Here is a 27733-nt window from a genome sequence, read left to right on the forward strand (position 1 = left end):
CATGTACAGGGAGCGCCCCCAATCACCAAACCATGTACAGGGAGCACCCCCAATCATCAACCCATGTACAGGGAGCGCCCCCAATCATCAACCCATGTACAGGGAGCGCCCCCAATCATCAACCCATGTACAGGGAGCGCACCCAATCATCAACCCATGTACAGGGAGCGCCCCCAATCACCAAACCATGTACAGGGAGCACCCCCAATCATCAACCCATGTACAGGGAGCGCCCCCAATTCTCCAGACATTCACCCACATAAACGATGTGAGGACAGAAAGCTGGTCTGTGGAGCTCAGGAAATAAAAAGTCAAAAGGAATTTTACAAAGCAGGGGCGGACTGACCATTTGGAAGCTTGGGCACTGCCCGAGGGCCCGGGGTCAGTAGGGGGCCCCATGAGATGCCCCTGGTACCTTTTTCATAGGCTTTTTTGAGTTTGGCAAGGACACAGGGGCCCCATGATCCCCTATTGCCTGGGGGCCCCATGAGTTGTCAGTCCACCCCTGGTACAAAGTATCAGTCTGTTCCTGAACTGATTCCATCATCCTCCTCCCAGGATATCAGGGATCAAGTATTTCTGTATTTCCCAGTTTGGATGGAATATTAGAACCTCTGCCAAGTTTTCATTATAGAGGGATCCCAGCACTCCTGCATTGAGTTCCCGGGTGTGTACACCCACTGTGCTCATTATGAGGGGTTCCCACCATCCCTGTGCTGGGTTCCCGGGTCTGTACACCCGCTGTGCCCATTATGAGGGGTTCCCACCATCCCTGTGCTGAGTTCCCGGGTCTGTACACCCGCTGTGCCCATTATGAGGGGTTCCCACCATCCCTGTGCTGAGTTCCCGGGTCTGTACACCCACTGTGCCCATTATGAGGGGTTCCCACCATCCCTGTGCTGAGTTCCCGGGTCTGTACACCCACTGTGCCCATTATGAGGGGTTCCCATCATCCCTGTGCTGAGTTACCGGGTCTGTACGCCCGCTGCGCCCATTATGAAGGGTTCCCACCATCCCTGTGCTGAGTTCCCAGGTCTGTACACCCGCTGTGCCCATTATGAGGGGTTCCCACCATCCCTGTGCTGAGTTCCCGGGTCTGTACACCCGCTGTGCCCATTATGAGGGGTTCCCACCATCCCTGCTGGATTTGTATTCATTTTATCAAATATATTGAATGTTGGTGAGAGAACAGTTGAATATCTTTCATTGCTTTTCCCAGAGCTTCAGAAAAGTTTTTTTTCTCAAGTTTAGATGAGGTCAGACATTCCCTCCCTTCTTTTTACAGACAGGCCTTTTCTTTTCAGTGGCTCACTGCTGCCACATGCTGGCCATCTTGAGTATCACACCACAGCCACTCTAGTGTTGCACAAGTCTGATATCACAAATATAGTCCATTAACTGGGAAGATGTTCCTTCAGAGCGATAAGTTATCCGCAGGAATTCCGAGAACTGACACAGGTCCCAGAACACCATGTACAGTCCGTGTAGCCAAATATATCAGAGTAATTACAGAGCTATAAACCTGCAGATAACATATCACTGCCAGGCCTGCTGAACACTGCAGATCCTCATTGTCTGAACCTGGAAGCCTGATCATTTCACATTAAAGAGGACCTGTCAGGGTGGCTGTACAGAGAACACTGAGCCAGTCACTGGCTCTGTACCAGAGGAGCTTACACTCTAATGTCCCCTCCCCCACAGTCACATCAGTCTCTGTACCAGAGGAGCTTACACTCTAATGTCCCCTCCCCCACAGTTACATCAGTCTCTGTACCAGAGGAGCTTACACTCTAATGTCCCCTCCCCCACAGTCACATACTATTATTATGCATTCATATAGCTCTGACCTATACCGCAGCGCTGTACAGAGATCACTGAGCCAGTCCCATCAGTCTCTGTACCGGAGGAGCTTACACTCTAATGTCCCCCCCCCCCACAGTCCCATCAGTCTCTGTACTAGAGGAGCTGACACTCTAATGTCCCCCCCCCCCCACAGTCCCATCAGTCTCTGTACCAGAGGAGCTTATGCTCTAATGTCTCCTCCCCCACAGTCACATCAGTCCCTGTACCATAGGAGCTTACACTCTAATGTCCCCTCCCCCACAGTCACATCAGTCCCTGTACCATAGGAGCTTACACTCTAATGTCCCCTCCCCCACAGTCACATCAGTCCCTGTACCATAGGAGCTTACACTCTAATGTCCCCTCCCCCACAGTCCCATCAGTCTCTGTACCAGAGGAGCTTACGCTCTAATGTCCCCTCCCCCGCAGTCCCATCAGTCTCTGTACCAGAGGAGCTTACGCTCTAATGTCCCCTCCCCCACAGTCCCATCAGTCTCTGTGCCATAGGAGCTTACACTCTAATGCCCCCTCCCCCACAGTCCCATCAGTCTCTGTGCCATAGGAGCTTACACTCTAATGCCCCCTCCCCCACAGTCCCATCAGTCTCTGTACCAGAGGAGCTTACACTCTGATGTCCCCTCCCCCACAGTCCCATCAGTCTCTGTACCATAGGAGCTTACACTCTAATGCCCCCTCCCCCACAGTCACATCAGTCCCTGTACCAGAGGAGCTTACACTCTAATATCCCCTCCCCCCGTCACACCCCATTATTATATATATATCTCTGACATATACCGTAGTCTCACCATCTGTGTTCTTCTCTCCCATCAGGAAGAGCCGAAGAGCAAATCCAAGGTGTGCGCCAATGTGTTCTGTGGAGCCGGCCGGGAGTGCGCCGTCACGGAGAAGGGAGACCCCACCTGTCTGTGTATTGAGGTGAGAGGACGACATCCAGCAGATACATCACCAGATTCAGTGAACCGTACAATCTGATTGTACAATTTCTAGACATCCCTCCTATAGGCCGCCTTCAGACGGGGCGGATCCGTCAGCATGATGGTCCTGCTCAGCGGGGGTTCTCTCTGATGATCAGGCGGATGACAGATCTCTGCCCACTCTGTGCTGCAGACACCGACACTGCCCACTCATTTCAATGGGACGGCCAGATGGAAACGGACCGCCTGTGCGATTCCACCCGATTGTCATCCAATCCCATCTGCTGGACGCATGGGGAACGGATCTGTCTGTTTTTAGTGTACAGGATTGGATTGGATACCAGCGGGTGTCAACGAACTATTGTCCGCTGACACCCGCCAGTCAAGGGGTGGACTGACAACTCATGGGGCCCCCGGGCAATAGGGGATCATGGGGCCCCTGTGTCCTCGCCCACACTCAAAGCACACCGAAAAAAGCCTATAAAAGTACCAGGGGCATTTCATGGGGCCCCCTACTGACCCCGGGCCCTCGGGCGGCGTCCGAGAGCTCAAATTGTCAGTCCGCCCCTGCGCCGGTCCATAGAAGTCTACGGATGGACCGATCAGATCCTCCTGAAAAACGTACAGGCGGACCCAGGGGCGGACTGACAACTCATAGGGCCCCCGGGCAGTAGGGGATCATGGGGCCCCTGTGTCCTTGCTCAAACTCAAAAAAGCCTATGAAAAAGGTACCAGGGGCATCTCATGGGGCCCCCTACTGACCCCGGGCCCTTGGGCACTGCCCGAGTTTCCAAATGGTCAGTCTGCCCCTGGGCGGACCCCATTGACCCACTCGTGTGAAAGGGGCGTTACATTTACCAAAATGCTTCAAATACAAGGACAAGCCCAAACAATACTTTTAGTTTGTATCCAATCAGGCAGGTCCTTGTACTGCATAGATAATGGGAGATCTGGGCAGCACGGTGGCTGAGTGGTTAGCACTTCTGCCTGGCAGTACTCGGGTCGTCGGTTCAAATCCCAACCACGGCACCACCTGCCTGGAGTTTGCATGTTCTCCCTGTGCCTGCGTGGGTTTCCTCTGGGTACTCCGGTTTCCTCCCACACGCCAAAGACATGCTGGGAGGTGAATTGGATCCTGTCTAAATTGTCCCTAGTATGTGTATGTATGAATGTGAGTTAGGAACCTTAGATTGTACGCTCTTCGGGGACTGATGTGAATGTACAATATATACCGTATTTGCCGGCGTATAAGACGACTTTTTACCCCTTGAAAATCTTCTCAAAAGTCGGGGGTCGTCTTATACGCCGGTATACGGCATACTGACACTTTTTAGGGGGGTGGCGCGTTGCCGCCGCCGCCGCCCCCCCCCCCTTCCCCCAATGGAAGGGACACTAAGTACAGGGGTGGGCAGCGGCTGTTTCTTACCTGGTTCCGGTCCCACGACGATCCGGTCCAGGAAGCGCGGCTGCGCCTTCAGTTCGGCCACTGGATGTTCGTGCAGCTGCTCGGCTCCGCCTCCTCACCAGTGATTGGCCGCCAGAACTGTAGCTCAGGAAAGGCACACAGGCGGCCAATCACCGGCGAGGGGGTGGAGCCGAGCGGCCCCGCGAAAATCGAGTGCAGGACCAGCAGGTAAGTGGTCAGTGTAGAGGTGCTGCTGCAACCACATATGCTGGCTGCAGCAGCACCATACGAGAACAGGGTCAGCAAGTGTCAGTGGGAGGAATAGTGCCCCATCATTGGTGTCACTGATACCAATGATGGAGCACTATTCCTCCCACTGATACCAATGATGGGGCACTATTCCTCCCACTGACACCAATGATGGGGCACTATTCCTCCCACTGATACCAACGATGGGGCACTATTCCTCCCACTGATACCAACGATGGGGCACTATTCCTCCCACTGATACCAATGATGGGGCACTATTCCTCCCACTGACACCAATGATGGGGCACTATTCCTCCCACTGACACCAACGATGGGGCACTATTCCTCCCCCCCACTGACACCAACGATGGGGCACTATTCCTCCCCCCCACTGACATCAATGATGGGGCACTATTCCCCCCCCCCCACTGACACCAATGATGGGGCACTATTCCACCCCCCCTGACACCAATGATGGGACACCATTCCTCCCACTGACACCAATGTTGGCACACCATTCCTCCCACTGACACCAATGTTGGGACACCATTCCTCCCACTGACACCAATGATGGGGCACTATTCCTCCCACTGACACCAATGATGGGACACTATTCCTCCCACTGATACCAATGATGGGACACTATTCCTCCCACTGATACCAATGATGGGGCACTATTCCTCCCACTGACACCAATGATGGGGCACTATTCCTCCCACTGACACCAATGATGGGACACTATTCCTCCCACTGACACCAATGATGGGACACTATTCCTCCCACTGACACCAATGATGGGACACTATTCCTCCCACTGATACCAATGATGGGACACTATTCCTCCCACTGATACCAATGATGGGGCACTATTCCTCCCACTGACACCAATGATGGGGCACTATTCCTCCCACTGACACCAATGATGGGACACTATTCCCCCCACTGATACCAATGATGGAGCACTATTCCTGCCACTGATACCAATGATGGGGCACTATTCCTCCCACTGATACCAATGATGGGGCACTATTCCTCCCACTGACACCAATGATGGGGCACTATTCCTCCCACTGATACCAATGATGGGGAACTATTCCTGCCACTGATACCAATGATGGGGCATTATTCCTCCCACTGATACCAATGATGGGGCACTATTCCTCCCACTGACACCAATGATGGGGCACTATTCCTCCCACTGACACCAATGATGGGGCACTATTCCTGCCACTGACACCAATGATGGGGCACTATTCCTCCCACTGACACCAATGATGGGGCACTATTCCTCCCACTGACACCAATGATGGGACACTATTCCTCCCACTGACACCAATGATGGGGCACTATTCCTCCCACTGACACCAACGATGGGGCACTATTCCTCCCCCCCACTGACACCAACGATGGGGCACTATTCCTCCCCCCCACTGACATCAATGATGGGGCACTATTCCCCCCCCCCCACTGACACCAATGATGGGGCACTATTCCACCCCCCCTGACACCAATGATGGGACACCATTCCTCCCACTGACACCAATGTTGGCACACCATTCCTCCCACTGACACCAATGTTGGGACACCATTCCTCCCACTGACACCAATGATGGGGCACTATTCCTCCCACTGACACCAATGATGGGACACTATTCCTCCCACTGATACCAATGATGGGACACTATTCCTCCCACTGATACCAATGATGGGGCACTATTCCTCCCACTGACACCAATGATGGGGCACTATTCCTCCCACTGACACCAATGATGGGACACTATTCCTCCCACTGACACCAATGATGGGACACTATTCCTCCCACTGACACCAATGATGGGACACTATTCCTCCCACTGATACCAATGATGGGACACTATTCCTCCCACTGATACCAATGATGGGGCACTATTCCTCCCACTGACACCAATGATGGGGCACTATTCCTCCCACTGACACCAATGATGGGACACTATTCCCCCCACTGATACCAATGATGGAGCACTATTCCTGCCACTGATACCAATGATGGGGCACTATTCCTCCCACTGATACCAATGATGGGGCACTATTCCTCCCACTGACACCAATGATGGGGCACTATTCCTCCCACTGATACCAATGATGGGGAACTATTCCTGCCACTGATACCAATGATGGGGCATTATTCCTCCCACTGATACCAATGATGGGGCACTATTCCTCCCACTGACACCAATGATGGGGCACTATTCCTCCCACTGACACCAATGATGGGGCACTATTCCTGCCACTGACACCAATGATGGGGCACTATTCCTCCCACTGACACCAATGATGGGGCACTATTCCTCCCACTGACACCAATGATGGGACACTATTCCTCCCACTGACACCAATGATGGGGCACTATTCCTGCCACTGATACCAATGATGGGGCACTATTCCTCCCACTGACACCAATGATGGGGCACTATTCCTCCCACTGACACCAATGATGGGGCACTATTCCTGCCACTGATACCAATGATGGGGCACTATTCCTGCCACTGATACCAATGATGGGGCACTATTCCTCCCACTGACACCAATGATGGGGCACTATTCCTCCCACTGACACCAATGATGGGGCACTATTCCTCCCACTGATACCAATGATGGGGTACTATTCCTCCCACTGACACCAATGATGGGGCACTATTCCTCCACTGACACCAATGATGGGGCACTATTCCTGCCACTGATACCAATGATGGGGCACTATTCCTCCCACTGACACCAATGATGGGGCACTATTCCTCCACTGACACCAATGATGGGGCACTATTCCTCCCACTGATACCAATGATGGGGCACTATTCCTGCCACTGACACCAATGATGGGGCACTATTCCTGCCACTGACACCAATGATGGGGCACTATTCCTCCCAATGACACCAATGATGGGGCACTATTCCTGCCACTGGTGTGCATTGGAAGAGGGGTAGTCTTATACGGCGAGTATAGCTCAAACACTAAATTTTAGCAGGAAAAGTAGGGGGGTCGTCTTATACGCCGGCAAATACGGTATGTAAAGTGCTGCGTAAATTGACGGCGCTATATAAGTACCTGAAATAAATAAAAATCTAAAGGAGATTGTACAATCCGGTCATACAGTATGTGGTCACTGTAAGGGTGGCCATACACACTACCATCTGTGCAATTCCTGTAGAATCAAATCTATATTTACCAAAACTACTCTACATCAGAGGTTGACAAACCTCTCCAATTCAATCGATTTCTGTCCGGTTACACCAGGCGCTTACATTACATAGCTGTTGATTGATCTACAGGAGATTGTACAATCGGAATGTATAGTGTATGGCTAGCAGAAGACACCAGTCCGCCAACACTGCAGGTGGCTGTCACAGGTTTCTAGTTGCAAGGCTTTTAGCAAATGTCAATGCCGGTGCTCACACGCTTCTGTTATGTAGATACTGAGCAAAGCCATTCTAGTGCAGTTGCTGAAATCCATCAAAATGAGTGCTCAGTGGGGCACTATAATGCACTATAATACACCACAATGACACCACAATGACACCATAATACACCACAATGGCACTATAATACACCACAATGACACCATAATGAACTATAATGCACTATAATACACCACAATGACACCATAATGAACCATAATACACCACAATGACACCATAATGAACTATAATGCACTATAATACACCACAATGACACCATAATGAACTATAATGCACCAAAATGACACCATAATGCACCATAATGCACCACAATAACACCATAATGCACCACAATGACACCATAATGCACTATAATGCACCACAATGACACTGACACCATAATGCACCACAATGACACCATAATGCACTATAATGCACCACAATGACACCATAATGAACCATAATGCACCACAATGACACCATAATGAACCATAATACACCACAATGACACCATAATGAACTATAATGCACCACAATAACACCATAATGCACCACAATGACACCATAATGCACTATAATGCACCACAATGACACTGACACCATAATGCACCACAATGACACCATAATGCACTATAATGCACCACAATGACACCATAATGCACCACAATGACACCATAATGAAACCATAATGACACCACAATGACAGCACAATGACACCATAATGCACCACAATGACACCATAATGACACCATAATGCACCACAATGACACCATAATGCACCATAATGCGCCACAATAACACCATAATGCACCACAATGACACCATAATGCACTATAATGCACCACAATGACACTGACACCATAATGCACCACAATGACACCATAATGCACCACAATGACACCATAATACACTATAATGCACCACAATGACACCATAATGCACCACAATGACACCATAATGCACCACAATGCACCATAATGACACCATAATGCACCACAATGACACCATAATGACACCACAATGACACCATAATGCACCATAATGACACCATAATGCACCACAATGACACCATAATGACACCATAATGACACCATAATGCACCACAATGACACCATAATGCACCACAATGACACCATAATGCACCACAGTGACACCATAATGCACCACAGTGACACCATAATGCACCACAATGACACCATAATGACACCATACATCAATTAAAGCTGTAACCCAGAAAATAAAAATCTCATTGCAGATGCTGGTGATGGTTGTAATTGGAATTTGGGCTCTGTGCAGACTCCAGAGGGAGACAGTAAGCCAATTACAGGAGCGGGGGGGAGGGGGGGGGTGAGAATATTGTAAATCCCGGTGCGCAGAGAGCTGCAATGGTTTGAATGTGATGACAGATTTTTGGGACCCGCAGCTCGCTGATTGTCAGTAAATCACATTTTCTGTCGGTTTCCGTCCTCCTGTACGGGTCGCTCGTTGGGAGTAGTTCTGGAAGTCATTCTTGGCCGCTGGTTGGTGTGTAGATTTTGTAGACGTTCCTCTGATTGCAGTTCTTGCTTTCTTCCCATCCCCCTCCAGAAATGTAAGTCCCACAAAAGACCCGTCTGCGGCAGCAACGGCAAAACCTACCTGAACCACTGCGAGCTCCACCGAGACGCCTGCCTGACCGGCTCCAAGATCCAGGTGGACCATGATGGTCACTGCAAAGGTACAGCAGGGAGGGATGAATGCTAAACAGACAAACATATCAAAAGTACATACAGTTGTGTTCAAAATACTAGCCATCAGACATCACTAACCGGATCAATCACTGTTTTTGGTGGAAATGATATTTCTACATGGCAAACAATTTCCTAGCAGGTGTAGTAGAGTCATAGAAATCCAACAGACCCGACAGTCATGACATGCATGCTGCTGATTCTGTGTCATTGAATCACTCATTGAGGGGCGTGTTCAATATAATAGCCGTGTGGAGTTCTATTAGTGAGGTCATTCATTCTTTGATAAACAGGTGGCAATTATTGCCCTTATTTAAGGAAGGAAGGCAGCAAATGTTGGACATGCTGGTTACAGTGCATTTCTCTCTGAAATTCTGAGGAAAATGGGTCGTTCCAGACATTGTTCAGAAGAACAGCGTACCGCGATTAAAAAGTTGATTGGAGAGGAGAAAACATATAAAGAAGTGCAGAAAATGATCGGCTGCTCAGCTAAAATGATGGCAAATGCTTTAAAATGGCAACCAAAACCTGAAAGACGAGGAAGAAAGCGGAAAACTACCATTGGAATGGATAGAAGAATAGCCAACATGGGGCGGACTCAGCCAACAATCAGCTCCAGGAAGATGAAAGAAGGTGTGACGTTCCCTGTGAGGACTCAGCCAACAATCAGCTCCAGGAAGATGAAAGAAGGTGTGACGTTCCCTGTGAGGACCCAGCCAACAATCAGCTCCAGGAAGATGAAAGAAGGTGTGACGTTCCCTGTGAGGACTGTTACAATTAGAAGACGCCGATGTGAAGCCAAGCTATCTGCAAGAAGTCCCCGCAAAGTCCCACTGTTGGGAAAAGACGTGTGCTGAAGAGGTTACAATCTGCCAAAGAGCACATTGACCGGCCTAAAGAGAAATGGTGCAACATTTTGTGGGCTGATGGAAGTAAGATTGTTCTTTTTGGGTCTAGTGGGCGGAGACAGTTTGTCAGACGACCCCCAAACACTGAATTCAAGCCACAGTACACTGTGAAGACCGTGAAGCATGGTGGTGCAAGCATCATGATATGGGGATGTTTCTCATACTACGGTGTTGGGCCTATTTATCGCATACCAGGGATCATGGATCAGTTTGAATCCATCAGAATACTTGAAGAGGTCATGCTGCCTTATGCTGAAGAGGAAATGCCCTTGAAATGGGTGTTCCAACAAGACAACGACCCCAAACACACCAGTAAACGTGCAACATCTTGGTTCCAGACCAACAAGATGGACGTTATGGAGTGGCCAGCCCAATCCCCGGATCTTCATCCAATAGAAAACTTGTGGGGTGACATCAAAAATGCCGTTTCTGAGGCCAAACCAAGAAATAGAGAAGAACTGTGGAATGTGGTCCAATCATCCTGGGCTGGAATACCTGATCACAGGGGCCAGAAGTTGGGGGACTCCATGCAACACAGATGTACAGCAGTTCTCAGAAACAGTGCGACTACAACCAAATATTCATGAAGTCATTCAAAGGAAAGCAAAATCTTCAAACATTTCTCAGTTTATATAGTGAATGTTGGAGTTTGTAAAGAAGAATACAAACACTGAGATTTTTTTGAACCGTCTAATATTCACTTTTCTTCAATTTTTTAGAAGAACAACACAAATTTGATGTATTTTTCTTCCTGTTGTGATTTGGAATAGAATGTGTCGTGTTCCCAATGCATTTGTGTGGATGGAAATAAAAGGATTAGAAGGATTTTCAGCTTTATTCACTTTATTCAACACACTGTAATTATTTTGAACACAACTGTAGATGGGAACTGTTGTATCTGCCAATTTGTATTTCTGTCCATCCAGTCCTGAGATTTGCACAGCTCTGCCACTCTCTCTGCACAGGTTCTGTCCCTCCCACAGCCTGTGATTAGTCAGTGAAGGAGAAGCAGCGGGCTGATCAGCTCATCCTTCTACTTATTAACATTTCTTATAACTGTTTCTTTCAGAGAAGAGCTCCGAGGTCCCCGCCGCGACCCCAGGTAACCATGGTTGCATTGTGAACAATGATATGATTGCTCCCTCTATAGAGAATGTGGATAATAACTTCTATGAACTCTTCATTCTTTACCTGCACAGTTGTGTGTTACCAGGCCGATCGCGATGAGCTGCGCCGACGCATCATCCAATGGCTGGAGGCTGAGATCATCCCAGACGGCTGGTTCTCCAAGGGCAGCAACTACAGCGAAATCCTCAACAAATACTTCAAGGCAAGTGACCTGTGCTTGGGATTTGGAGTGTTAGCTCCCAGGGCCAGTGAAAAGCAAAAAGTGAATGCCGAAGGTTTCACTGGTCCCAGATCAGAGGCACACGTGGTGTGTAGTTTTGAAATCTATTTTGTATTTTTTTGATACATTAGCTTTTAGTGTTGGTGGACAGAGCGATGCTTTACCTTAAAAATGGCTCGCACCAATCCTCCAGTTAACCCCAACACTGGCCCTCCATGTAACCCCAACACTGACCCTCCATGTAACCCCAACACTGACCCTCCATGTAACCCCAACACTGACCCTCCATGTAACCCCAACACTGACCCTCCCTGTAACCCCAACACTAACCCTCCCTGTAACCCCAACACTAACCCTCCCTGTAACCCCAACACTGGCCCTCCATGTAACCCCAACACTGACCCTCCATGTAACCCCAACACTAACCCTCCCTGTAACCCCAACACTGACCCTCCCTGTAACCCCAACACTAACCCTCCCTGTAACCCCAACACTAACCCTCCCTGTAACCCCAACACTGGCCCTCCATGTAACCCCAACACTGACCCTCCATGTAACCCCAACACTAACCCTCCCTGTAACCCCAACACTGACCCTCCCTGTAACCCCAACACTAACCCTCCCTGTAACCCCAACACTGGCCCTCCACGTAACCCCAACACTGACCCTCCCTGTAACCCCAACACTGACCCTCCCTGTAACCCCAACACTGACCCTCACTGTAACCCCAACACTGACCCTCCCAGTTACCCCAACACTGACCCTCCCTGTAACCCCAACACTGACCCTCCCAGTAACCCCAACACTGATCCTCCCTGTAACCCCAACACTGACCCTCCCTGTAACCCCAACACTGACCCTCCCTGTAACCCCAACACTGACCCTCCCTGTAACCCCAACACTAACCCTCCCTGTAACCCCAACACTGACCCTCCCTGTAACCCCAACACTAACCCTCCCAGTAACCCCAACACTGACCCTCCATGTAACCCCAACACTGACCCTCCCTGTAACCCCAACACTAACCCTCCCAGTAACCCCAACACTGACCCTCTCTGTAACCCCAACACTAACCCTCCCTGTAACCCCAACACTGACCCTCCCTGTAACCCCAACACTGACCCTCCCAGTAACCCCAACACTGACCCTCCATGTAACCCCAACACTGACCCTCCCTGTAACCCCAACACTAACCCTCCCAGTAACCCCAACACTAACCCTCCCAGTAACCCCAATACTAACCCTCCCTGTAATCCCAATACTAACCCTCCCTGTAACCCCAACACTAACCCTCCCTGTAATCCCAACACTGACCCTCCCTGTGACCCCAACACTAACCCTCCCTGTAATCCCAACACTAACCCTCCCTGTAACCCCAACACTAACCATCATTGTAACCCCAACACTAACCCTCCCTGTAACCCCAATCTCCCTGTACCCCTAATACTCTGTACCCCTAACACTAACCCTTCCTGTAACCCCAACACTAACCCTCCCTGTAATCCTAACACTAACCCTCCCTGTAACCCCAACACTAACCCTCCCTGTAATCCTAACACTAACCCTCCCTGTAACCCCAACACTAATCTCCCTGTACCCCTAATACTCTGTACCCCTAACACTAACCCTTCCTGTAACAACAACACTAACCCTCCCTGTAGCTCTAATCTCCCTGTACCCCTAATATTCTGTACCCCTAACACTAACCCTTCCTGTAATCCTAACACTAACTTTCCTGTAACCCTAATCTCCCTGCACCCCTAATAATCTGTACCCCTAACACTTACCCTTCCTGTAATCCTAATCCAATCCATCCCTGTAACCCCAACACTAACCCTCCCTGTGTTCCTAACACTAACCCTCCCTCTAACCCTAATCTCCTTGTACCCCTAATACTCTGTACCCCTAACACTAACCCTTCCTGTAACCCCAACACTAATTCTCCCTGTAATCCTGACACTAACCCTTCCTTTAACCAAAATTAGCCCTTCCTGTAACCCCTAACACTAACCCTTCCTGTAACCCTAATGCTATCCCTCCCTGTAACCCTAACACTAACCATCTCTGTATCCCTAATAATAACTCTCCCTGTAACCCTAATACTGTCCCTCCCTGTACCCCTAATACTCTGTACCCCTAATACTATCCCTCCCTGTACTCCTAACTAACCCTCCCCGTAACCCCAACACTCACTCTCCCTGTAACCCAAACACTAACCCTCCCTGAAACGCTAAAATTAACCCTCCCTGTACCCCTAATACTAACCCTTTCTGTACCCCAACACTAACCCTCCCTGTACCCCTAATACTAACCCTCCCTGTACCCCTAATACTAACCCTCCCTGTACCCCTAAAACTATCCCTCGCTGTACCCCTAATACTAACTCTCCCTAAAACCACAACATTAACCCTCCCAGTAATCCTAACACTAACCCTCCTTGTACCCAGGGCCGTAGATAAGGGGGTAATACTGGTCCTCCTGTACAGGGCCCAGACCAGCAGGGGGCCCAGACAGCTGGGTGAATCGGATGTGGGCAGGGAGGGTGATCGTCACAGCGCAAGGGGGGGGGCAATTACTGGAACTGATCCCTTGTATGGCTCCCTCTGCAGCACCTCCTAGTACACCATACATTTCCCCATTGCTGCTCAAGCCCCCCTGTGTGCCCCCCCACCCCCTGTAGTGCTGCCGGCTTCCCTCCTCTCCTTCCCACCAGCAGCTGCAGGCACACAATAGGATCCTTAACATGAAGAGTGGGGAAAGGTCCCTAAATATGTCACATTTACCAGCCCCTGCCTTTCCTGAGTGATTGGTACCAATCACTCCCTGTGTTCATTCATAACTGAAGCATAGTAAACTGTGTTTATTTGGGGGCCCTGTCACATTAGCTGTACGGGGCCCCGTGGCTTCTAACAGCAGCCCTGCCTTTACCTCTAACATTAACTCTTCACTTAACCCTAACCCTCCCTGTCATCTTAACCGTTCCCTAAAACTCTCACACTATTCCTCCTTTTACCCCCAAAATGTTACAAAGTAACACAAAATAGTCAATTCTTTATAGTTTCAAGTGTCTGTACCCGGGACGTTTCTGATTTTAGATTGTAGGGGAGGATTAGAATTCCCGTCCGGGTCTAACGCCGTCAGAGGCTCCATTGGAAAGAATTCTTCACTTTTTGTCTGATGCAAAGGTTGTCCCCAGGACAGGAAGTGAGGGGAAATTTCTCCAACAGCAGCACAGACAGAAGTAGAGATGTTTTTATTTGTGTTTTTGTGTGTTTTTTTTTTTTTTTTTTTTTTACACTGTATAATGAATGGACAAAACAAAATACAAAGTAAAGAGGAAACATTCAGAATGGAGCTTTTCATCATCATCATGTATTGATACCATTCATTTCAATGTGTCCGCTTCATGCACCTAATGGAGAGAAATTCTTCCTTTCCTGATTTTAATCATCTCGGCACACGGGAGCGACCAGGATTTCTGCTTGATCTGCGCTTTTTTTGTAGTAAAGCGTATGCTGCGGGGAGATGGACAAGTGTGAAGGGGCCCTATTGACATGATTAATGACGACGATCCGCTCTCATTCCTGGCCTCTTTATTCGATTGAAGTCTAATTAATTATACATCAGCGGATTTATTATGTAACTCCTGAAAATTGATTTATCGCGGTCACTGCGGGATTTCCGTTTTTTTTTTTTCTGTAGAAAGAAATAAATTCCAGCGGCTGCGCTCTGGCATTGCCATGGTAACAATACATTTATGTTACATAGTCAAGGCCATTAACAGCCTTCGATGCCAACGGGCAAGTCGTCATCCAGCATATACAATTCTGATACGGGCAATGCTGTGCAATGGTTTTTATTAAAAAAAAAAGAATAATCATGGCGCCTGTATGAATGGGAATTCAAGTTCAAAGGGGGGGGGGGGGCTCAGCAGCCAATAGAATGCCACATTCTATTGTCTTACATTACATTGTCATCCCGACATATCTTTGTGCTGCAAAAAATACAGCAGGACCAATTTTTCTTAACATTGAGGTTGTCAATGCTGAGAAATAGTGTCGATGTCAGAAAATAAACAGCGACAGGTGGGAAGGTGGGGGTAGCAGTGAAAATTGTGCCGCTCTGCTACAGAGATAGGCACTCTGGCCTGTCTCTGGTTTCAAGCCTGTCCTCTCCCCTCTTCTCTTCAGCCTTCAGACCACACTTCTCCTTACTCTGTTACATCAGTCAATCACTGTCTTTCGGGTTGCTCCAGACCCAGCCAAGATGACTGCTCAAGCACTGGAGACACTCCACAGATGAGCATTACAAAGTGGTCTCACTAAAGATGGCTGCTGCACTTCTGCATTAATGAATATTCAGTTTAACCCTGTCCACACTGCAGAAGGACAGTACAGAAGCCTACTCTTATTTACTGGGCCCGGGCTCTTATTTGAGGCCTACTCTTATTTACTGGCCCGGGGCTCTTATTTGAAGCCTACTCTTATTTACTGGGCCCGGGGCTCTTATTTGAAGCCTACTCTTATTTACTGGCCCGGGGCTCTTATTTGAAGCCTACTCTTATTTACTGGGCCCGGGGCTCTTATTTGAAGCCTACTCTTATTTACTGGGCCCGGGGCTCTTATTTGAGGCCTACTGTTATTTACTGAGCCTGAGCTATTATTTGAAGCCTACTCTTATTTACTGGGCCCGGGCTCTTATTTACTGGGCCCGTGCTCTTATTTGAAGCGTACTCTTATTTACTGGGCTGGGCTCTTATTTGAGGCCTACTCTTATTTACTGGGCCCGGGCTCTTATTTACTGGGCCCGTGCTCTTATTTGAAGCGTACTCTTATTTACTGGGCCCGGGCTCTTATTTGAGGCCTACTCTTATTTACTGGGCTGGGCTCTTATTTGAGGCCTACTCTTATTTACTGGCCCAGGTTCTTATTTGAAGCTTACTCTTATTTACTGGGCCAGGGCTCTTATTTGAGGCCTACTCTTATTTACTGGGACCATGCTCTATTTTGAAGCCTACTCTTATTTACTGGGCCCGGGCTCTTATTTGAAGCCTACTCTTATTTACTGGTCCCGGGCTCTTATTTGAGGCCTATTCTTATTTACTGGGCCCGGGCTCTTATTTGAGGCCTATTCCCGTTTACTGGGCCTGGACTCTTATTTGAGGTCTATTCCCGTTTACTGGGCCTGAGCTCTTATTTGAGGTCTATTCCTGTTTATTGAGCCCAGGCTCCCATATGAGGCCTTTTGCTGTTAATTAGGCCCAGGCTCATATTCAAGGCCTATTTCTGTTTATTGGGCCTGGGCTCTTAGTTGAGGCCTATTCCTGTTTCTTTGGCCTGGACTCTTTTATTTGGGGTCTATTCCTGTTTATTTGGGGTCTGTGAAAGACCCTGTCCCGGATTTAGTGCTGTAATCATGTCAGAATGTGGTAAACAATGGGGCAAGGCTCGGTCTAAGGCCAAAACTCGATCATCCTAGGCTGGTCTGCAGTTCCCAGTCGGTCGAGTTCACCGCCTGCTCAGGAAGGGCAACTATGTCCAGCAGGTCGGGGCCAGAGCTCCCGTCTACCTGGCTGCCATCTTGGAGTATCTAATGGCTGAGATCTTCCAGCTTGCTGGCAACAACAAAGGACCCTGTTCCGGTTGGATCTGTTACAGGGTCTGTTCCTGTTAATTAGACCTGGGCTCTTATTTGAGGCCTACTCCTGTTTATTGGTTCCCGGTTCCTATTTGAGGCCTATTCATGTTTATTGGGCCTGTACTCTTATTTGGGGTCTATTCCTGTTTATTGGGCCTGGTCTCTTATCTGGGGTCTATTCCTGTTTATTGGGCCCGGACTCTTATTTGAGGCCTATTCCTGTTTATTGGGCACAGGCCCTTATTTGAGGCCTATTCCTGTTTATTGGGCCTGGACTCTTATTTGAGGCCTATTCCTGTTTATTGGGCACAGGCTTTTATTTGAGGCCTATTCCTGTTTATTGGGCCTGGACTCTTATTTGAGGCCTATTCCTGTTTATTGGGCACAGGCTTTTATTTGAGGCCTATTCCTGTTTATTGGGCCTGGACTCTTATTTGAGGCCTATTCCTGTTTATTCGGCACAGGCTCTTATTTGCCATCTTGCGTTCCAGTCTGGTTCTATACACGAGACACAGCCTACACACGCTGCAGAGGACTTGATGTGAGTCAGGAGACCTGGCTTTCACCACAGCCGTGGCTCCCAGATGCCCATCTACCCCATCTTCTCTGCCTCTGGAACCTCTTCTGGGCGATGTCCCTATGTACCCATGCCTGCTAACTACTTACCTCTTGTGAGGTACATACAATTGTGTGCAATAAATGATTGTTTAATACTGCACTTAGTCTGGTGCCCCTCTCTATCCCTTATCTTATTTAAGGCCTATTTATGTTTAGTGGGCATGGGCTCCTTTTTGAGGCCTATTTCTGTTTATTGGGTACAGGCTCTTATTTGAGGCCTATTTCTGTTTATTGGGTACAGGCTCTTATTTGAGGCCTATTTCTGTTTATTGGGTACAGGCTCTTATTTGAGGCCTATTTCTGTTTATTGGGCACGGGCTCTTATTTGAGGCCTATTTCTTTTTATTGGGCCTGGTCTTTTATTTGATGCCTGTTTCTGTTATTGGACCCAGGCTCTTATTTGAAGCCTATTCCTGTTGAATGGACACAGACTCTTATTTAAGGCCTGTTCCTGTTTTTTTAGGCCTGAACTGGGGTCTAGTCCTGTTATTGGGCCTGCTCTCTTATTTGTGGCCTAATCCTGTTTATTGGTGGGGCAGGCTCCTTTTTGAGACCTCTTCCTGTTTATTGGGTCCTGGTCCTTATTTCAGGTCTATTCCTGTTACGGGGCCTAGGCTCTTATTTGAGAGCTATTTATGTTTATTAGGCTCGGGCTCTTATTTGAGGCCTATTCCTGTTTATTTGGCAGAGGTTCTTATCTGAGGCCTCTTGGGTGCGAAAGGGTTACAGGCCGAGGCCTAGTGGCAGATAAAGCCTTTTTATGTGTGGTGCTGTAGATCACATTCCATCACCATGGCAACCAGCACTTGAGAACAGAGCAGGATGCGTCTGCCTGGAGATATGTGTAGGCCTCCGGCCTGTGAGGACTGTGAAAGAGTCTGTAATTACTTGACCGCCAAATGAAAGTGAACTATTCACTTCCTGTACGCAATATTCCTCAATATTCCTCCCTACTGGGTGACTTATTTTTCCTGGTGACCATTGCCAACAAATTAAAGGAGATACAAAATTTTACAGTTGACCCCAAAACAGGAATAGAAGGCAAATCTTTCAGTGGAGATAATTGTTCCAATGACAGTTGTCATAGTGGATCTCACTCTTAGAGATAGATTGCTTCTCACTTCCTGTTGTCTCTTCCAGACAGGAAGTGATGGGAAATCTTCCTAGGGGGACGCCTGATCTGGTGACAACTGCCCAGTAGATGATTCAAGCAGAAAACCAAATGATACCCATACAGTGCACTGCAAGGGTTAAGTGTTCATTTTGGTCCAGGGGGAACATGAACAGCAGTTGTACTTTTCTATCCCTAGCTCCCCTGACAGCTGCCGCTCTCGTCTACTCTCCGATGCTCCAGGCTATGGATGGGCCCTTGGGGTCCTCATTTACAGTGCAAGACTGTTGCTCTTTTATTGTAGGTGATGACGCCGGAATGGCTGAGACCAACGAGAAGCAGCTGGGGGATAATAAATCTGCTTTATATGTTACCCCTAGAGAAAACCCCTGCAAGCACTGCACTGCACTCACCCACTGCAAGGGCAACTTTCCCTTTGGAGAGATTTCCTCTGACTTCCTGTTATGTCTCTTAACCCCTCGCCTACCGGGCACTTATACCCCCTTCCTGCCTACCGGGCACTTATACCCCCTTCCTGCCTACCGGGCACTTATACCCCCTTCCTTACCAGGCCAATTTTCAGCTTTCAGCGCTGTCGCACTTTGAATGACAATTGCGCGGTCATGCAACATTATACCCATATTAAATTTTTATCATTTTTTTCTCACAAATAGAGCTTTCTTTTGGTGGTATTTACTCCCTTCTGTGGGTTTTACTTTTTGTGCTATAAACAAAAAAATGCAAAAAATTTGAAAAAAAAAAAAGTTTCTTTGTTTCTATTATAAAATTTTGCAAACAGGTAATTTTTCTCCTTCACTGATGTGTGTTGATGAGGCTGCACTGATAGGCAGCACTGATGGGCACTGATAGGCGGCAGTAATGAGGTGGCACGGATAGGTGGCACTGATGATGAGTACTGATAGGCGGCACTGATAGGCAGCACTGACTGGTGGCACTGCTGGGCATTGACTGGTGGCACTGCTGGGCACTGACTGGCGGCACGTCTGGGCTGCACTGATCAGCACTGGTGGGTGGCACTGGTGGGCACAGGTGGGTGGCACTGCTGGGCACAGATGGATGGCACTGCTGGGCACTGACTGGCACAACTTCTGGGCACTGACTGGCGGCACTGCTGGGCTGCACTGATGGGCATTGGTGGGTGGCACTGGTGGGCACTGGTGGGTGGCACTGCTGGGCGGCACTGCTGGGCGGCACTGATGGGCACAGGTGGGTGGCACTGATGGGCACAGGTGGGCGGCACTGATGGGCACAGGTGGGCGGCACTGATGGGCACAGGTGGGCGGCACTGGTGGGTGGCACTGCTGGGCACCGATCATCAGGGCACTGATTATCAGTGCCCTGATGATTGGTGCCAATCCCTTCTCTGACAACTGCCAGTTCTCGGCAGTACTTTCCTCACGCTCTGACAGCATGAGGTAAGTGCAGCCGAGAATCGGCAATTGCATTTCCCTGTGATCAGCGTGTCATTGGACACCGCTGATCACATGGTAAAAGGCCGCTGTGATTGTCCTTTTACCACATCACGTGATCAGCTGTGTCCTACGGACACAGCAATCATGGAGATCGCCGGGGGCGCACAGGAGAGCTCGTTCTGGGGGGATGTCATATGACGCCCACCCAGAACTGACCGGCCGCAGTGCAGCCGTCATTCGGCTATCTGCGATCAGCAACTAGTTAAACAGGAAATGAGAGGAAATCTCCCCATTGAGACACAGGAGGATTGATTTACTAAAGGCAAATAGTCTGTACACTTTGCAGTGCAGTTGTTCTAGAGCAGAGGTCTCCAAAATTTCTAAACAAAGGGCCAGTTTACTGTCCTTCAAATTTTAGGTGGGTCGGACTGTGGCCAGCGGGATTAGAAAATGTCCTGGTGTCAGCGGGAGTAAACAGCGGCCCATCCTTGGTGTCAGTGGGAGGAATAGTGTCCCATCATTGGTATCAGTGGGAGGAATAGTGCCCCATTATTGGTGTCAGTGGGAAGAATAGTGCCCCATCATTGGTGTCAGTGGGAGGAATAGTGCCCCATCATTGGTGTCAGTGGGAGGAATAGTGCCCCATCATTGGTGTCAGTGGGAGGAATAGTGCCCCATCATTGATGTCAGTGGGAGGAATAGTGCCCCATCATTGGTGTCAGTGGGAGGAATAGTGCCCCATCATTGATGTCAGTGGGAGGAATAGTGTCCCATCATTGGTGTCAGTGGGAAAAATAGTGCCATGTCATTGGTATCAGTGGGAAGAATAGTGCCCCATCATTGGTGTCAGGGGCAGGAATAGTGCTCCATCATTGGTGTCAGGGGCAGGAATAGTGCTCCATCATTGGTGTCAGGGGGAGGAATAGTGCTCCATCATTGGTGTCAGGGGGAGGAATAGTGCTCCATCATTGGTGTCAGGGGGAGGAATAGTGCTCCATCATTGGTGTCAGGGGGAGGAATAGTGCTCCATCATTGGTGTCAGTGGGAGGAATAGTGCTGCATCATTGGTGTCAGTGGGAGGTATAGTGCTCCATCATTGGTATCAGTGGGAAGAATAGTGGTCCTACATTGGTGTCAGTGGGAAGAATAGTGGTCCTACATTGGTGTCAGGGGGAGGAATAGTGCCCCATCGTTGGTGTCAGTAGAAGAAATAGTACCCCATCGTTGGTGTCAGTGGGAGGAATAGTGCCCCATCATTGGTATCAGTGGGAGGAATAGTGCCCCATCATTGGTGTCAGTGGGAAAAATAGTGCCCCATCATTGGTGTCAGTGGGAAGAATAGTGCCCCATCATTGGTGTCAGTGGGAGGAATAATGACCTGTTGTCAGTATCAGAGGCAGGAACAAGGCCCAAAGCAGGTCCGGCATACAGTCCCCGGGCCGCAGTCTGGAGGCCGCTGCTCTAGAGTCTAGTAAATGAGGTGCAGCTCTGCTGGCTTCCATCATCCAATCATGTGCAAGCAAAATATTTTTTTTTCCTTGCTTGTGATTGGGTGTTCCTTGCCAAGTGAAACTTCTTCTCATTTACTAATCTCTGGGGCAACTGCGCAGCAAAGCGCACACTCTATCTGCCTTTAGTAAATGCCCCCCAGAGAGTATTTGTAGACCGCGATCTATGTGGATGTAAGTCTGCTATCCTGTCGGGGACAACATACCGGCCCTGGAATAACATAAATATCTCTGCTATTACAGAACTACGACGATGGCGACTCCCGCCTGGACTCTGCCGAATTCCTGAAGTTCCTGGAACAGAACCAGACCGCCATTAACGTCACCACCTACCAGGACCAGGAGGCCAACAAGATTCTGAAGTGAGAGTCTGAGACAGATAGAAACGTATTACAATCCGGCACCACAATGACAGTGAACAGGGGCGGACTGGCAACTCATGGGGCCCCCAGGCAATAGGGGATTATGGGGCCCCTGTGTCCTCGCCCAAACCCAAAAAAGCCTATGAAAGGTACCACTCATGGGGCCCCCTACTGAGCCGGGTTCTCGGGCAGTGCCCGAGTGCCGGAATGATCAGTCCGCCCCTGACAGTGAATACAGAGTTCCATATTGCAGCCTTTTTTCATTTGTTTTTCAAATTCTGATCCACTTTTTAAAAATTCTGTTCACTTGGAAATTTTGGGTGTTTCTGCCCATTTTTGTGTGTTCCTCCCCCTCCGATTTCATTCTCCTTTCTAGAAAATAAATAGATATCCAGTAGCAATAGGGGAACCCCTCATAATGGGCACCGAGGGGTCGCAGGCCTTTACAGAGATCTCATCAAATTGAGTTGACCAGACCAGGGGCGGACTGACAACTTATGGGGCCCCCGGGCAATAGGGGATCATGGGGCCCCTGTGTCCTTGCCCAAATTTAAAAAAGCCTATGAAAAAGGTACCAGGAGCATCTCATGGGGCCCCCTACTGACCCTGGGCCCTCGGGCGGTGCCCGAGTTTCCAAATGGTCAGTCCGCCCCTGGACCAGGCGAAAAGTGAAATAATCGTTTTTGGTGGACGGACCCTGTAATTTGAGCGTTTTATTGTAACCTGTACCTGGATTGTGTTTTATTTTGCTTAGTTTCTTAGAATTGTATTGTTTACCAGTAGTCTCGGTACTGGACCGGTACTGACCCGTGTGGTTGTCTCTCTCAGGGGTCTGTGCGTGGAGGCTCTTATTGAACTGTCGGATGAGAATGCAGACTGGAAATTGAACTTTAACGAGTTCCTGAAGTGCCTGAACCCCAGCTTCAACCCTCCGGAGAAAAGTATGTAGCCAGGAATTTTATGTAATTTATTATTTATTTATTTCAGGTACTTATATAGCGCCGTCAATTTACGCAGCGCTTTACATACATATATTGTACATTCACATCAGTCCCTAACCCTCAAGGGGCGTACAATCTAAGGTCCCTAACCCTCAAGGGGCGTACAATCTAAGGTCCCTAACTTACATTCATACATGCACATGCTAGGGACAATTTAGACGGGATCCAATTCACCTACCAGCATGTCTTTGGAGTGTGGGAGGAAACTCAAGCAGTCACAGGGAGAACATGCAAACTCCAGGCAGGTGGTGCCGGGGTTGGGATTGAAACCAACGACCCGAGTACTGCCAGGGGGAAGTGCTAACCATTTAGCCACTGTGTAATAATGTTACTAGACTTCCTACCCATGTAGCACACACCTTAACCACTTCAAGTCCAGACACTTTCCCCCCCTTCCGGTCCCGACACTTCCCCCCCTTCCGGTCCCGACACTTTCCCCCCCTTCCGGTCCCGACACTTTCCCCCCCTTCCGGTCCCGACACTTTCCCCCCCTTCCGTTCCCGACACTTTCCCCCCCTTCCGGTCCCGACACTTTCCCCCCCTTCCGGTCCCGACACTTTCCCCCCCTTCTGGTCCCGACACTTTCCCCCCCCTTCCGGTCTGGACACTTTCCCCCCCTTCCGGTCCCGACACTTTCCCCCCCCCTCCAGTCCGGACACTTTCCCCCCCTTCTGGTCCCGACACTTTCCCCCCCTTCCGGTCCCGACACTTCCCCCCCTTCCGGTCCCGACACTTTCCCCCCCTTCCGGTCCCGACACTTTCCCCCCCTTCCGGTCCCGACACTTTCCCCCCCTTCCGGTCCCGACACTTTCCCCCCCTTCCGGTCCCGACACTTTCCCCCCCTTCTGGTCTGGACACTTTCCCCCCCTTCCGGTCCCGACACTTTCCCCCCCCTCCAGTCCGGACACTTTCCCCCCCTTCCGGTCCCGACACTTCCCCCCCTTCCGGTCCCGACACTTCCCCCCCTTCCGGTCCCGACACTTTCCCCCCCTTCCGGTCCCGACACTTTCCCCCCCTTCCGGTCCCGACACTTTCCCCCCCTTCCGGTCCCGACACTTTCCCCCCCTTCCGGTCCCGACACTTTCCCCCCCTTCCGGTCCCGACACTTTCCCCCCTTCTGGTCCCACACTTTCCCCCCCTTCTGGTCCCGACACTTTCCCCCCCTTCCGGTCCCGACACTTTCCCCCCCCCCTCCAGTCCGGACACTTTCCCCCCCCCTCCAGTCCGGACACTTTCCCCCCCTTCTGGTCCTGACACTTTCCCCCCCTTCCGGTCCGGACACTTTCCCCCCCTTCCGGTTTGGACACTTTCCCCCCCTTCCGGTCCTGACACTTTCCCCCCTTCCGGTCCGGACACTTTCCCCCCTTCCGGTCCGGACACTTTCCCCCCCTTCCGGTCCCGACACTTTCCCCCCTTCCGGTCCCGACACTTTCCCCCCCTTCCGGTCCCGACACTTTCCCCCCCTTCCGGTCCCGACACTTTCCCCCCCTTCCGGTCCCGACACTTTCCCCCCCTTCCGGTCCCGACACTTTCCCCCCCTTCTGGTCCCGACACTTTCCCCCCCCCTTCCGGTCTGGACACTTTCCCCCCCTTCCGGTCCCGACACTTTCCCCCCCCTCCAGTCCGGACACTTTCCCCCCCTTCTGGTCCCGACACTTTCCCCCCCTTCTGGTCCCGACACTTCCCCCCCTTCCGGTCCCGACACTTCCCCCCTTCCGGTCCCGACACTTTCCTCCCCCTTCCGGTCCCGACACTTTCCCCCCCCCCCTCCAGTCCCGACACTTTCCCCCCCTTCCGGTCCCGACACTTTCCCCCCTTCCGGTCCCGACACTTTCCCCCCCTTCCGGTCCGGACACTTTCCCCCCCTTCCGGTCCGGACACTTTCCCCCCTTCCGGTCCGGACACTTTCCCCCCCTTCCGGTCCGGACACTTTCCCCCCCTTCCGGTCCGGACACTTTCCCCCCCTTCCTGTCCAGGTCAATTTTCAGCTTTCAGCGCTATCACACATTGAATGACAATTGCGCGGTCATGCAACACTGTACCCATATGAATCTTTTAGCATTTTTTTGAGACAGATAAAGCTTTATTTTGGTGGTATTTATTCACCGCTGGGATTTTTTTTTTTTTTTGCTATGTAAATGAAAAAGTCCAAAAATTTTGAAAAAAAGTGTTTTTCTGATAAAATTTTGCAAATAAATAATATTTCATCATAAATCTTGGCCAACATTTTTTCCGTTATCTTTTTAGTAAAAAAAAAAAAAAGCCCAAATTGGTTTATAACCAAAAATTATAATTTTTAAACATTTTTTTTACATTTTTATTTTTTTATATTATTTGTTTTTTTTGTTTTTTTTTACATACTGTCACCCTAGCAGTACATTGTCACCATGGCGACACTGTACTACTTGTGGGGGGTGATGAAGATTTTTTTCTTTTTTTTTTACACTGATTGCTTTTACACCCATATAGGCTGTAAAAGCAATAATTTCTCCTTCTCTCTGGCTGCATTCCTGCAGCCATTGAGAAATACTGTGTGAGCTGTGATTGGTCACAGCTTGTCACATGTTACAAGTCTGTTGTGAATAGCCCTGTACCATGTGATCTCTGTGATCATTCACAGATTTCACACGTAGTAAGCAATGATGTCAGGAGTGACATCTTGCTTACTACTCTGCATGTGATCACTGATTGGCCAGAGAGGTCCCGTTTGACGATCGGTGTTCCACTGTGTCCGGAGGACACAGCGGGCACCGGATTGCGGTGCTGCGCACTCCCAGGGGAGCACTGTCCCTGCTGCTCAGGCCTCAAACTATTTATGGGCTCTCTCACCACCATCTGAGTACACCTTGTCAGGGATTGGCTGAAGTTCCATAAATATTCAGGCTGCAGACTCCCACAATATTCTAGAATTCTCTAGAAGACGGGGGGAAGTGAGAGAGCAGCAGCCTGTGAAACATTGAGCAGCCCTAATCAATCCACGCCTGCCACTCATTACACTAGGAGGGTGCTTCATCCAGGGCTTTTTTTCTCAGAGAGTAGGTGCAGGAAATTTCCTTACCCCAGACCCACCTCCGAGCACCGTCCCTTGATTCTACCTCCTGTCCACCTCCCAGTAAGCCTCTCTTAAAGAATACAGAACCAAGTTTCATTTTTGGTGCTAAGTAATTTGTATGGAATTTTGATGATAAGCTGTAAAATTGATTCCCTGCAACCAGCAACAATACACCCCACTTTCAAAAACACATCCCCCAGCATCAATAGACCCTATCCAGCAACAATAGACCCACACAGGGCCAGGACAAGGGGTGGGCAAGAGGGGCAGCTGTCCTGGGCACAGTGAAACTAGGGGGCAAAGAATGGATGCAGGGTGGTACACCCATTCTACGCATGTAATAACAGTGGGGGAAGGGGTTGCAGTTCTGGATCCTTGACCTGGGAGCCGGACAACCTTGTTCTAGAACTGGATCCACAACAGCAAAAATAGACCCTCCAAGCAACAATAGATCTCAGAGCAGCCAGCATCAATAAACCCTCCAGCAGCCAACAACAATAGACCCCTCCCTCAACAATAGATCCCTTCCAGCACCAATCAACCTCCCAGCAACAATAGCTCCTCGAGCATCAATAGACCCTCTAGCACACCTCAGAACCCCTTGCCATTACATACATTCATTGCTGGAGGTTCTGGAGGTTCCGGAACTGCGCCCCCCCCCCCCTTCCCGCATTACCGCTCAAAAAAAGCCCTGGCTACCTCCAAAACCATAGTGATGGACCAGAGTCAGGTCATCCATTAAGTAACCTAGGCTGGAACCAAGGAGCCCATGGGTATCAAAAGGGGCCCAGCTACAGTCTACAATAAAGCAGGAGGATAGCGCAGATGGTCAAAGCTGTGCCCCTGCCAAGGGTGGATGGACTTGTAGGCAGTTGGTGCCTGATGGGGGCATGCCAGTACATACAATGCGAAAGTCTGTAGGAGGGACAGACAAATGTTTAAGAGGGACTTCTGCTCTAAAGGGGGATTCCAAATCTAAGGGGAGGGGGGTATCCTGATCTAAGGGAAAATTCTGCTCTAAGGGGTAAGGGGATCACTGATCTAACCAGGGGATTCTTCTCTAAGTGGATTTCTGATCCAAGAGGGAACTTTGATCTAAGGGGGAACTCCTGATCTAAGGGGGGAGCTTGATCTAAAGGGGGATTCCAAATCTAAGGGGAGG

At 49.7% G+C, this 27733-nt stretch overlaps 1 protein-coding gene across 1 annotated transcript in view; it reads left to right on the forward strand.

Annotated features, from left to right (window-relative positions):
• FSTL1 (follistatin like 1) overlaps window positions 1–27733 on the forward strand; it is a 104913-nt gene that overhangs the window by 61089 nt on the left and 16091 nt on the right. The window contains exons 3-8 of the mRNA XM_089666958.1: window positions 2674–2778; window positions 9454–9583; window positions 11571–11603; window positions 11701–11831; window positions 22400–22518; window positions 23347–23459. Of these exons, the coding sequence (XP_089523084.1) occupies window positions 2674–2778; window positions 9454–9583; window positions 11571–11603; window positions 11701–11831; window positions 22400–22518; window positions 23347–23459 (631 nt within the window). The remainder of the gene's footprint in view (window positions 1–2673; window positions 2779–9453; window positions 9584–11570; window positions 11604–11700; window positions 11832–22399; window positions 22519–23346; window positions 23460–27733) is intronic.

The sequence above is a fragment of the Staurois parvus genome, unplaced genomic scaffold (genome assembly GCF_062004578.1).
Source record: "Staurois parvus isolate SC_StPar_1 unplaced genomic scaffold, SC_StPar_1.0 ptg002937l, whole genome shotgun sequence".
NCBI classification, from domain to species: domain Eukaryota; kingdom Metazoa; phylum Chordata; class Amphibia; order Anura; family Ranidae; genus Staurois; species Staurois parvus.